This window comes from Phoenix dactylifera, chromosome 17 (assembly GCF_009389715.1).
Source record: "Phoenix dactylifera cultivar Barhee BC4 chromosome 17, palm_55x_up_171113_PBpolish2nd_filt_p, whole genome shotgun sequence".
Taxonomy (NCBI): domain Eukaryota; kingdom Viridiplantae; phylum Streptophyta; class Magnoliopsida; order Arecales; family Arecaceae; genus Phoenix; species Phoenix dactylifera.
The window spans coordinates 2830481-2844574 of record NC_052408.1 but is presented as its reverse complement, the minus strand read 5'-3'; the positions used below and the strand labels follow the sequence as shown (position 1 = coordinate 2844574).

Sequence of the window (14094 nt, the reverse complement as noted above, 5' to 3'; positions counted from 1 at the left end):
TGGTCCCCTTTTGGTGGGGAGCTACTGATCATGATAAGAGATGCAGATCCCTTACCCTTTTATATAGGTATGGCAGGAAAGATATCAACCACAAAGGCTAAGATAGATGAAGAATAATATCACAAATTATGGTTTCACTAGCACAGTTACCCTGAGGCTTCCTAATTACTTTGGTATAAGAATGTTGATCACAGGTGAAAACTAGCAGACTAAAAAGAGAACTAGGAACTTGCGAAACGAAATTCTTTGTTCTTTGAATTAGATTGATCGGATGTTGTTATCTGAAACTTAGTTTTGGATCCTTAAAATGTTATGACAAGCTGAGATTCATTCCAGCTGTTTGGTTGGAGGAGTCCCATTTTCGTTCTGATTACAGAATTTTAGAGAGAATGAGAATGTCGTGATATCCTAAAACCCAATTCCAGCTCTTCCTTACTATTTAACTTTCATTTAGATTTCGATTCTGATTCATGTACAAGGATATGGTCGTTACAATCTCATTTCAATCTATTTCGATTTCAATTATGATTTCGATAGCAAACAAAATGTGCCCTTATAGTACATTTCTGAAGCAAACATTGGCCACGACAACAAAAGCAGCTGGACTTATTTCAGGTCGCACCCACTGCATTTCTAAAATTGTATATATAAAAGAAAAACAACAGCTTAATATCTAAAAAATTAAAAACATTCAGATAAATTTAACCCACCAAGATTTTCTTTCTTTCTTTCTTTCTTTTTTGAGAACTGCAGCCTTAACACTTAAGATGCAAGAAGACAAATCAGACACAATCACGGAAACACGTCATATTTTTCTTTGATTATCTTAGGTAACATGACTAATGTTGGCAGATCAAACATCGTCCCGATCCAATGCTTCTTCTAGATAGATATGCAGCAAACATATCAGATTGATAGTAGCTCAACAACCAAAGGTAACATGACTAATGTCGGCAGATCAAACATCGTCCCAATCCAATCTTCTATTAGATTAGGTGTGGATCTAGTATTAGGATCCGAACAAGAAACCATGTTGGATCGGAGTCGCTTATGACCCGATCTGAATCGACCCATTTGCACCCATACTAGTACCGGTACAAAATGTGTTGACATGGGATGCAATCCTGCAACATGTGTCGGTACGTGGTACTGTATTCTCTCGACTGAAAAATAGTACAAGGTCCAATACTGATATTTGAGACCTTGTATACAACTTTACAGGTTAAAACCGTCATTACAATAAGTTAAAACCGTCCTTATAATGTTAGGACGGCACAAAGGTAACAAATCTATGCGATACAAATAAAGTATTCATTAACACAGTGTTTTGATGTTATAGGCTGTCATTGCAGCTACTTATAACCATTATAAGCCGTCAATACACACACATAATAGAATTTGTCTAGCCAAATACCGGTTCACACCTTTCACCGAAACAACAGCTTCACACCTTTTCTATCTGATAAAGTGGACCACAGTTTAACTATTGACAGTCCAAGACCGGAAGTCTTGCATTGCAGTCTCCTTCTCAAAAATAATAACTTTGTTCAATAGAAGAACTTCATTACAACATAGTGAAAAACTTTGACCATTTAAATTCTTGAAAAACTTTAACTAATCAAATTAAAAATCAGATTCAGTGTTTCAACGAGTATTTACTTGAAAAATTAACAAATCAATGGATTCATAACACTCATCGACACTTCATAATCTATGAGAGCGGAAATTTACGCCCTAACCATAAACCAGATAAGAGTTGGTGACAAGGCAATGGGTTACTAAAACTCATCAACACTTCATAATCTATGATCCTATAAATTTATACCCTAAACTTTAGCCAGATAAGGATTGTGCATAAATGATATTTTGAAAATATAAAACATGTAGATGGCCATTATAGCACTAGCGGGACAACAAAACACTTGTTTCCATAAAGGTAAGTTTTTTAGGGGGCTACCTACCATATTGAGGTCGTACAGGCAATAAAAAAAAATTCTACGGAACATTTCCACTCTACTAGTAGTAAATAGGCCAACTCAAGCCGAAAGTGCCGATCAGAAGAAAATGTATTGTTCCCAATTCCAAACCTTTAATCTTTAAAGCACATATGACAAGCCCAAAGCCCCCCTTTTTCCTTTCTTCTTATTTTTAGAGAAAGGAGGAGTGGAGACCCACTCAAAATTTATAAAGGCAAATCCCCTCATCATATTGGCTTTATATATATATATATATATATATATATATATATATATACACACACACACACCGGTGAAGGATGCGTGCAAGATAGCTCCTCTATTGTTTATTTTTTACTCCCATTCTCTTCCTTCGTTACCATCCATCTTCTTCTTATTCACCTACTACTATATTTTCTTCACTTTATAATGATCTTTAAATAAAAGTCTAGATTTCCGCTTCAAAAATCAATCATGCCTAGGTTGTAACTTGATGCCTATTGCCAGTTTGATGGAGCGAAACAATTTTGTATATGCTTGTGATGGGGGGCGAAATGGATCATCCAACCCACAGCTAAAAGGCCACTCAGTCTTAGCCCAATAAACGCCAACACCGACCGGTTGAATCCTCGGTCTGGCCCAGAATCAGCTCGGCGTCAAACTTCGGCAAAAGCTCCATCGGCCTCGAATATTCGCCAACTCGCACGACCAAGTTTGGGGCGTCTCCAATATTCGCCGATCCGTCCCAACCGAGCTCGGGGCGCCCACTCCAATAGTGCGCCCCGACCCTCGATCTCGGGGCGCTCCACCGAGCATACTTCGGGATATAGGAAGCTGAGCTACCCTCAGCGCCCGTCTAGCCAACCTCGCCAAACGCATGATGCGACCTCTCAACGGGCTCGGCCTCGCCAACAACCGCACCCATGTGCACGCCTACGCCCTCTTACGTGGCAGTACATTACAACACCACCGCGCCACGCTTCGATAGCTGGTCCTCGACAGTCAAAGGACGGCACCATGACTACTCCGATCATACTCTGCTGTGACTGTCAACACCATACTGTTCTTGAAAACGGACAGCACCACATGCCACCAACCAGCCTTAACTGCGCGACATTCGGTTCAGAGCCATGCTCCCTCTCATAATGAGGGCGGACAGTACCTCCATCACCTAGGCCTCTTTTTGGCTGGACCAAATTTATCCCACTCTACTTGATCGTCGGAGGGCCCTCACCGGAAATACCCGTGAGGCTTTGTGCAGGTCCGCCGCCGCTATCGCGTAGGAGGTGGCCCCCGTCTTCTTCCTCCCATCACCGGCGGCTCCTCCAACTCCTCCGGCATGGTCACCCTCAGGCCAAATTTGAACCACAACATTTCTGGCGCTAGAGGAAGGGCCTGAGCCATAACCACGAGGATAATGAGCTAGGGAGCTCCAAACGTATTGAGCAGCCAGAAATCAGTGCTCGACTGCTCCCTCCAAAGTCTACCCTCTGCACCGCATATACCGGCAGACCAAATTTCTTAGATCCAGCCAGAACAGTTTTATCTACTCGCCCAGCAAGTCCAAGCCCTAGCCGTAGTTATTCAAGCCCTTCATCCAGCCAGAGCAATTGAAGTCCCCCCCCCCCCCCCCCCCCCCCCCACCACCATCACTGAAAGCCCTAGTTGGAGCAGCCTTGTGGCCTCATCCCACAGCATCCTTCTACTCCCGTAGTCCGTGCTCGCATAGGCCGCCAGGAATACCCAACGAGGTTCATTCTCCCCTGGTAACACCATCACCACCTGCTGGTGGTGGGCCCCTCTAGACCCTCCGGCCTCGACATCCCTGCTGCTTCACTTGGGCCTGCATCCGGCGACCTAGCCCCCTACAGAACCCTCTGGAGTAGGAGGGTCATCTCCCCATGCGACCCCCCATTTGGGCCATTCACCCCCTTCTCGGCTTTTAACAGACCCAGGCCAATCTCCCCCTCCTGCATGGTAGGGACTTCGGTCTCCTTCCTCCCAAGTGTGGGGGAGTCTCGATTCACCGGTGCATCCCCCACGACCGAGGCCACCCTCTCATCCGGGCACCCCACGCGGCCCAGGGCACTCCTTGCCCGCGGCTGTCTCGCGCCACCACCCATGGCAGCAGGTTCCCGCCGCCGGTGAGGGCCACTGCCGGCCGTCGAGTCCCGGTTATCGTCGTCTCATGCCTTGCCAGCCATGGGCGAACGAACATCACCCTCCATCACCACCGGAGAGAGGCTTCGGAAGCGACGCGTCTCTCCCTCCCGAGTCGCGCGCCCCGTGCCCGGCACGCTTGGCACGGGCTTCTGGCAAGGCCCGTGCCCTGCAAGCCCGCCCGAGTCTTTCTTCCTGGGCGGGCATCTGGCCCGTTTCACAGCTGCAGGCCCGCGGATGGGGCCCTCCGAAACTGGGTCGTCTGCTTCTGCATGGGCCCGGTCCGCCTGCGCCTCAACCGGATTCTGGCTCAGCCCACTAGCTCGAGTTGCCCGATCCAGACTTGGAGGCTCGACGGGTCGGAGCGGGCTCCCATCACCTGCTTGACTCGGTTTCTCCATGGGCTCCACGGAACCACCAGCGCCTGGCCACTTCTCCGTAGATCCTTGCCGCGCCACCTTCTTTGGCTTCTGCCAAGCATGGGTTTCAGGCGGTGAGAATGGCGAGGATGGCGCGGATGGCAGAGCTGACCCGTCTCGTGGAGGAGCCGGACTCTGTGCCGAACCGAGCTGGAGATTGGTCACTGTTGCTGGAAATTGGAACCGGAGGTGGCTACTTGGCTGAGAAGGAGAAGCTCCGGTGCGGGCGGTACGTCGGCGGGCTGCATCCTCCGGAGGACCTACAAAAAGCCAGTGGCCGGGGCTTCCGGCGCCGGCCTTCCGATGCTTAAGTCAAAGGGGGGCTTGATTTGGATAAGGAGACGAGTTGTATATCGGAGTCTAAAAGTCAGAATCCAGAAGAAGAATTCCCCTTTAAAGAGGAAGAAGTTCCCCTTTTATAGGAGGGATACAGGGTTACCTGTGATGTGACCGGACGAATTAAATAAGTTACCGTCATGATTGAGTGTGGTCATCTGAATTAATGCGTTGCCGTGGAGGACGGGACTGAAGCCAATGAGTTGTTGTGGGTGACCGGACATAGTTGAGTGAACCGATGAGTTGCCGTGGATGGCCTGAGATTTTGAGTAAGCCGAAGATCTGTGGAGACCACGCGCATTAATTGTTGACAGTCGTAGCAGGGTATGATCCCTGGTTGATGTGTCGTGGCATGGCCGGCAAGCAAAGCATGGTACGGTGAGACTGCTGCAGGGCGTGGCCGCAGCATGTGGACGACGAGCTCGATCTTCTGAGCTCGACCTTCTGAGCTCGGCCTGCATGAGCTCGGTCTTCTGGCTCGGCCTGCATTAGCTCGGCCTGCATGAGCTCGGCCTGCATGAGCTCGGTCTGCATGAGCTCGGCCTGCATGAGCTCGGTCTTCTGAGCTCGACTGCAAGAGCTCGGTCTTCTAGGCTCGGCCTGCATGAGCTCGGTCTGCATGAGCTCGGCCTGCGTGAGCTCGGTTTGCATTAGCTGGGTCTGCATGAGTTCGGTCTGTATGAGCTCGGCCTGTATGAGCTCCGTCTATATGAACTTGGCCTACATGAGCTCGGCCTGCATGAGCTCGGTCTTCTGAGCTCGGTTTTCAGAGCTCGGCCTGCGTGAGCTCGGCTGCATGAGCTCGGCCTGCATGAGCTCGATCTTCTGAGCTCGGCCTGCATGAGCTCGGCCTTCTGGGGTCACGCTTGCTGTCAGATTTGGATGCTTTAATTGTATTTGTGGGATGGTCCATTTTTTCCCCCAACACTACCCTCCGACTTTCGAGTTCGAGCTGCTTTTTGGCTCGGGCGAAGGAAGTAGTCCAATCGTTGATTGTCCTGTAATATAGCCAAATGTCTATGAAGATATATATGCTAAGTAGGGTGTACCTCTCATGCAGTCGGAGCTAACGGCCTTAAGCCGAGCTGTCCAAGCCGAGCTAAGCGACTTTGCTGCGAGGTCGACTTCAGCGGCCTTCTTTGGCTTGTGGTCGACTCAGCAGGGTGCCCCCACTCAGATCGGGGTGTGTTGTCGTAGGAGGCGTCGAATGTCGTCGAAATGGCGTCGAAACGTCGTCGAATGGTGACGAAACGTCATCGAAGTGGTGTCGAAATGGCGTCGAATGTCGTCGAGTGGCGTCGAATGTCGTCGAAGGGCGTCGAATGTCGTCGAAGAGCGTCGAGATGGCATCCCAAGCTTGGTCGGGGCATCATTGGAGACACATACAGGAGACGGACTTCATCCGTTGGCGATCGTGCGCCCTTATTCGGAGCGGGACGATGTTGGAGATAGAGATACCCATAAGTCATCTTTTAGATTCTTCGATCTGGAAATAGGTAAAATATTGAAATTATTTGAAGCCAAAGTGGCGTCATGTACCTTTTGGAGATATTTTGATGGCTCTCGAGCTTCGAAGTCCCTCAGGACTTGACTCAGCAACGGCCTTCTGAGTTCCGTCTGCATGAGCTCAGCCTGCGTGAGCTCGGCCTGCATGAGCTCGGCTTTCTGAGCTCGGTTTACGTGAGCTCGGCCTGCATGAGCTCGGTCTGCATGAGCTCGGCCTGCATGAGTTTAGTCTGCATGAGCTCGATCTTCTGGACCATGAGAGGATTTAACTTAATAGTACTTTCTTGGGGTGGAATCTCCTGTGAATCTAGCCAGAGAAGCGCTCATCCTTTGGAAGGCATTACAAAATAAGGCATCAGCCAAGCTTTCATTATGTACTAAAATCCTTTTTTAAAACCTTGCAATGATGAAGGAAATAGCTACAGCGTCGTCATAAAGAGGGCTTAACACCCTTTTGGTCTTCATCGGAAAAGGAGATGACTTTCGCAGTGCACGGATGTTTTGAGAAAGCTCCTTCTTTCGAGCTCGATGCTTCAGGTGCCTCTACTCGCCTACCTTCTGATGATATTGTTGATGCCCGGGAGAGGTCAGTTGTCGTCCCACTCCTCACGCGGCACTGAGTTTTGTTCCTCAAGCTCTCTCCTGTAGGTATGATCACGGACAAAACAACTCAACCGACCTCGGCAGACAAGTGCCTCGATCTCATCACGGAGCTCGTAGATATCCTCTGTATCATGGCCGCGATCTCGATGGAAGTGGCAATACTTTTTTGAGTGCTTCCGCGACTCTGTCGGTCGCATCCTCAATGGAGGTCGGAGGTAGCCCTGACCCTCAATCTCCATGAGGATCTCTGCTCGGGTGGATGTGAGGGGAGTGTATGTCTGAAACTTTTGGAGGGAAGACCTCGAGTGAGCTAGGCTCTTGGGCCAAGGAGGCTCTTTCTCATGCCAGGAGAATCTGCTACTTGGTTGGGAGTGCTCCTCGTGGCGCGTCTTCTGCATCTTGGCAGGTCGTTCGGCTGCCTCCCGCCGAGAGGCCATGGCTTCCTCAGTCTTGGCGTACTTACAAGCTTGGGCCAACATTTCAACAAAGTCGGCAGGGAAACTCTTCTCGATGGAGAAGAGAAATTTATAGGACCGAGCTCCAGTCTTCAATGCCTACATGGCGATTGACTGGTCGAGATCGCGAACCTCCAATATGGCCGAGGTAAAGCGACTGATGAAGTCTTTTAAGGATTCTCCCTCCTTCTGCTTGATGGCGAAGAGGGAGTCTGAGGTCCGACGCTGACGCCGGCTAGCGGCAAAATGGGTGGCGAGTTGCCTGCCCAGCTGTTCAAAGGAGAGAATCGAGCTGGGCTTTAGTCCGGAGAACCAAAAACGAGCTGCCTTGCGGAGAGTCGCTGGGAAGGCTTTGCAGAGTAGAGCGTTTGTGGCTCCTTGGAGTGTCATAAGGGCCTTGTAGCTCTCCAAATGATCTAAAGGATCGGATGAGCCATCATATGGCTCAATCTGTGGCATCTTGAACCTCTGGAGGATTGACTCATCCATGATCCATTGAGGGAATTGAGACTATGTTGTAAAGTCAAGGTCGGCGTCTCGCTTTGGGCCTCGGTCTTGAAGCATCTGTATCTGCCGCTCCAAGTCCTCGACTTTTCTGCCGAGCTCGGGTGGGGCTCCTGTTGCAGCTTGGCATGAGGCAGACCCCACCTTAGATGGGTGCTCCCGTACTCGAGGCGTCAGGCTTCGGCGCGAGCTCTCAGGATAATGGATGCGCAACAAGCCCTCCCGGCTTGGAGGTCGAGCTCGATGGGAGCTTCGGTAGTGGCGATGCTCTACAAAGAAATGACGTCGCGAGTGGCGTCCTGAGGACTCATGCTCGTGAGGAGGGAGTAGAGGTTGGTCTTCTACTTGCTGTAGGCCTTGAACGGCCGCAGTGAGTGCTTGAACTTGTTGAACAAGCAGGTTGAACTGCTCTGGTTGAACTTGAGGGACTGGATCTGCCGGAGGCCTTAGTGGTGGGCTCTAGACTGAGTGTCCAGGACTTGGGACGTGATGTCGGGAGGCGTTAGAAGCTCCCTTGCTCCTTAACTTCATGGCCACAACTCGGTCCCTTCCTCCTTAGCTTCATGGCCACAACTCGGTCCCTTCCTCTAGCGCCAACTGTTGCTGGAAATTGGACTCAGGGGGTGGCCACTTGGCTGACAAGGAGAAGCTCCGGTGCGGACGGTACGTCGGCGGGCTGCGTCCTCCGGGGGACCTGCAAAAAGCCGGGGCCTGCATGAGCTCGACCTGCATGAGCTCGGCCTGCGTGAGCTTGGCCTGCATTAGCAGGGTTTGCATGAGCTCGACCTGCATGAGCTCGGCCTGCGTGAGCTTGGCCTGCATTAGCTGGGTCTGCATGAGCTCTGTCTGCATGAGCTCGGCCTACATGAGCTCGGCTGCATGAGCTCGGCCTTCTGAGCTCGGCCTGCTTGAGCTCGGCCTGCATAGCTCGGTCTTCTGAGCTCGGCTATAAGAGCTCGGCCTGCATGAACTCGACCTTCTGGGTTAGGCTTGCTATCGGATTTGGGTGCTTTAATTGTATTCCCAGGAATGGTCCATTTTTTCCCCCCAACAGTCACCATCCGTGGCTTGCCACCGGCGCTGGCAACTCGTGGCTGACGAACCCGATTCGTCACCAGCCACGGGACGAAGACCCACCGCCTGGTGCGCCCCTCAGCCGTCCATCCAGTCGCCTCCAAGGGGGCCGGCGAAGACTTCTCACCCGGCGTGTCCATCTTCTCCAACCTCGCCGTCGGACTGGGATGTTGGCAGTCACCCTCGAGGTGCCCAGTTCGGCCGCACATGAAACAAACTACCGGCAGGTCTTCGTAAATGAAGGCCTGCCACACCGGCGACGAAACCCCCTTTAAGAACACCCCCGGCATGAGTGGCCGGAGGGCATCGATCTCAACTTTCACTCTCGCGTACCCTCCCCGTCAGAGGTGGTCGGAGAAGCTGTCTAATTCCAGAGGTCGGCCGGCCACCGCGGCAATATCTAGCAGGGACTCTTTGTCCCAGAATTCTAATGGAAGACAGGGGAGACGGAGACAAACGGTAGTTCGACTTACCGAACTGACTCCCCGGGCGAAATCCGGCTTCCACGCCTCCATTGCCATCACCTGGCCGGCTATCCTCCACCGCCCGCCCGCCATTGCCGCTGCCCGATCTTCTCCGTTCCGAAAACGGAAGGTGGTGACTCCCTCCGCCATTGGAAAGAACTCCACGTCGTACCCCAGCTTTCCCCAACGCCGCAGGTCACGGGCCATCCACTCCGCCGGAACACGACGACCTAGGCTTCGGGCAACCATTGCCGTCGACGCCCAGGCCGAGCGCGCCCTTCCCACGCGGTCAGCCGGTAGTTCCAGGACGTTAGTGAAGATACGCTGGAGCTCGATCAATTCCTCCATCGGGATTTTGTGGCTGGACCAGATCTGTCGTCGGGACCCCTGGGCCACCTCCGACCACGAGGGAGAGGTCGTGTCCGCCCGTCGGCCCTCCAGGGCCCCCTTCTCCTCCGCCGCGCTAGACGGCTGGGTCGCGATCCGCACCGCCCACCCGGTGTTCGCCCGAAGTCCTCACTCAGTTGCACGAAGATTGATGTAATCCGCTTGCACCCACTCACGCCCGCATCGCCCACCCAGTGTTCTTCCGAAATCCAGGGTGCGCCTTTGGGTGATATAAATCTGCAACCCCAAGTTTTCCACGTGTCAAGCATTCAAAGGTCCCCATATCTATCGCTCTCGCCCTCTCTCTTTCTCCGTTGCTGACCTGACCCGCAAGCAGGCTCCCAACCACATCCTTCTTCCCCTCTGCCCCATCCCTCTTCAATCCTCTCCATCAGCTTTCTCTCTCTTGTCCACCATGGCTCAGCTCTTCTCCTCCCTCCAGGAAAAAATCCAAGGTAAAGATCATATTAAATTGGAATCCCTTCTCCTCTTGTGTCAAGTAGTGTAACCCAGTGCTGGTTCTGATCTCGGGGGCAGGGAGGCAATGGAAGGAGAGGCGTATAAGAAGGATAACGGACAAGACCTTCGACCGCATCAGAGCCGACTCCGACCGAGACTACCTGACCTTCGAGGACCTATACATCGCGGTCCTCTATGTTTACAAGTGTTTCTTCTCCTCTTTCTTTATTTCTTTTTCTTCCAATCTCCCCTCTCTCTCTCTTGGAGGTGGTAGATAGAAAGGGGCCGAGAGTTTCTTAGATGACTCTGTCTTTCTCTATGACTTGTTGTAGTGATATCAACAAGTTCTTGCCCGGGCGTCACAACGATCCCCCGTCCAAGGAAAAACTGAAAGCTATGATGGAGGTATGCAAGTTTGTGTGAATTACTAAATTGAACAAATTTTATTAACTAGTAATTCTTGTATACTGTAGTAACCAAAGAAATGATTCTGATACTTCTAAACGCGATGATGCTTTGGACGAGCATGGTACTGAGGTGGGAAGGGCCGTAATATAGCATACCTTAAATTCTCTCTATTCAAATTCAATTTTTTGAATTCAAATTATTGGTGTCATATTCTCCTTATTTTTCTCCTACTTTCGCTCTGCTCAAATTCAAATTTTGGATTTGAATTGTTGCTGTAATCTTCTCCTTATTTTCCTTCTGTAATCACTCTTATGCATGATATATATGTATTCAATGCACACTCAAACAAATCCCAACCGATTAAGTGCGACATTATCCATCACATTTTATCTCTTTCAGGCTGCTACAGAATTATAAATTTGTACTTTATGATGTGAAGGGTGTAAGAGATAGTTAGTAATAACAAAGCACACCATGGCTAACAAATGGGTAGAGCAAAGCATAGATGCAGTGGTTAATTTGTAAGCTTCATTGTTTTGCAGTTATCTGCATAGTAATAGTATTATCTGTTCTAGAAATTGACCCTGCATTTGGATGTCCGTACACTTAAATGCTGTTATGAACTGCGTAAATAAGTTGTAGCACGAGTCATGATGTAGTTCGGATTTGTCCAAAGTGTCGCCTGTTAGGTGAAAGGCTCTTATTTGATTCTGCTGTTATTACTGCTTCTATATGACAGTACCTGATTGAAATAAATGTGTAGATGAGACTCATCAAGCCAATCAAAATGGAGTGTTTAATTTTTTTCATAGCTGATGCCATCGCCCAATTTTATATAGTCGGTGGAAACAGGTACTTTGCAAGTAATTCATACCAAGTTGTTTATAAATATCTTGCTCAAGAAAGGGATCCTTCAATTACTATTTGATACATAAAAGAAGAAACGATACATCTAGATTTCTGCTGAGAATTGCATCGATATTCTTAGAGGGTGAGCCTTGATGCAACAATAAGGCTGCTCCACTGATCTGGAGGTCATGATTTTGAAATACAGAAATAGTCTCTCTGCACATGAAGGTAGGGCTGCATACCTTTGACCCTTGAGGGCCTCGTGCACCAGCCTACCTTTATGTGCATTAGTATTATTATATAGCCTGCCTTTGCTGATATTTCTTATTGTTGGAAAGCAGACTGGCTCACACAGTTTCAAATAGAAATGAGGAGCCTTATTAATGAAATTTTAAGAAGCAACAAGATCTTAGTAGCAAGCTAAATTTGATTCAATGAAACCATTTCACATCGGATACTTTTTTCATCTTCATCACAGGAGTATGATGTCAACCTTGATGGGCTGCTTGACCGTGAAGAGTTTGCAAACTTTATTCAGAAATTGACAGCAGATACTGTAATATCTGTTGGTCAAAATCTACTAATTGCATTGGTTGTGGCTCCAACTGTGGCACTGCTCACAAAGAGGGCAACAGAGGGGGTGCCTGGTGTTGGCAAAGTGGTGCAGAGGATTCCTAATTCTGTCTATGCTTCCATTGTTGCTCTTGGGGTTGTGTTGGTCCAAAAATCAAGTGAAGGTCATGAATAAATAAGCTGATAATCATGTATATTTGTATGCTGAAACAAAATACTCATCTGTGTTCTGTTAAGTAGCATATTGGAAAACCTCGCAGTGGTTATTTCTTCAGTATATGAGCAAACCAAAGCTGCTATTTTATTATGAGTGCTTTCCGTTGGAGGTTTTTGCGTGCCTGGTGCTGGCAAAGTGGTGCAGAGGATTCCTAATGCTGTCTATGCTTCCATTGTTGCTCTTGGGGTTGTGTAGGTCCAAAAATCAGGTGAAGGTCATGAATAAATGAGCTGACAATCATGTATATTTGTATGCTGAAACAAAATACTCATCTGTGTTCTGTTAAGTAGCATATTGGAAAACCTCGCAGTGGTTATTTCTTCAGTATATGAGCAAAACAGAGCTGTTATTTTATTATGAGTGAATCTGTTGGAGGTTTTTGCTGGTTTCTGATTCTTTGATTGGATTTTGAGCACCATCACATTCATTAATGAATTCCATGTTCTGTTCCCCTTTTTTTCCTTCCTCTTTTTTTTCTTTTTTTTCTTTTTGAAGAGAAGGGCTTTTTGTGGGACTGGGGATGGGGAGTCGGAGGGGTCGCAATGGAGTAGCTAGGTTATGACTGAGACCTTGTTTGTAGCTAGATTCTGGTTTTCTCTTTTATTATCAGCGAGACGACTATTTAGATGATGACCCGAAGAGCTCTCCATTTCTCTTGCTCTTTACCCCATTTTGATTGCATTTGGGAACTGCCTTGATATGACACCGCAACTCCCTTACTTCATGTTGGAAACATCAATGATAGAAACATCTGAGTATATCCAACTGATGTTGATGCAAAAAGAGCTTCACTACTGGAATGCATCCCTCTCCTTCTAGGGAAACATTCTTCATTGAACTTTTGGAGGTGTTTTACCGTGGGTCTAACATGGGCAGTTATTCCATGTGACATGTTATGAAAGGTCTCAATAATTCCCATGAAAAATAGATCGCCATAAATTTATTAGAAAGGAAGAATGAAGAAAACAATTGCATGCATATTGCTGCTATCTGTTTCTCCTAAAGAAAAAAAAATAAAGATTCGATTCAGTCAAAAAAATAAAATAAAAATCAAAGACAAGGGTTTTGCCTTTCAGAAAGGTTCTTTTAGATAATGATTTTGAGAGTATATGATGCAAGGTTTCACGATCTATGTGCTGGCCAGCTTTGCTTCCTTCCAAAGATTAAAGGCCATTTCTCTACCATGTGAGTAGGTATTCATTAGTGGTTCTTAAAAGGTGAAAAAATAAAAAAATATTGACCGTTTTAGCTGGAGTGTTTCTTCTTCTTTTTTTTTTACCTAGGTTCTGCCATTCTTTGCTAGTCCTTTTTTAAGAGAAAGTAAATCTATAAAGTTTCATACTAGAGTTTCGTTGCTTGCATTTATCAGTCGAGGTATAAATTCTCTTGATATGGAGATTTAGTATAATTTGATAAGCTACAGTGCAAAATTGAGAAATAAAAGGAATCAATTCATGGGAGGGGGCGATAGAGAGAGAGAGAGAGAGAGAGAGTATGGAATCAACCACAGTGGACTATTTTAGCACAATGAAACTTTTGCTCTCTTCATGAACCAGAAGCTCTTGGAAAGAAACCCGGCTTCAAAAACTGAACCATAAACCTTTCAGACAGGTAACAGTCAAATCCTACAAGAACCTCAGATATTTCAAGAAAATCCTGAAGCTTTTTTCACGACTTGAAAAGCGTGATAGAATCAAAGTTTCAGAGGTATCTATTGTTGTATAA

At 48.2% G+C, this 14094-nt stretch overlaps 1 protein-coding gene across 1 annotated transcript; it reads left to right on the top strand.

Annotated features, from left to right (window-relative positions):
• The first annotated feature begins 10028 nt into the window (after nt 1–10028).
• LOC103724093 lies at nt 10029–12727 on the top strand. The gene is made up of 4 exons (XM_008815245.4): nt 10029–10318; nt 10401–10527; nt 10655–10727; nt 12058–12727. The coding sequence occupies exons 1-4, from the start codon at nt 10279–10281 to the stop codon at nt 12325–12327; spliced, it is 510 nt and encodes a 169-aa protein (XP_008813467.2). The 5' UTR covers nt 10029–10278; the 3' UTR covers nt 12328–12727.
• The last annotated feature ends 1367 nt before the right edge of the window (nt 12728–14094 follow it).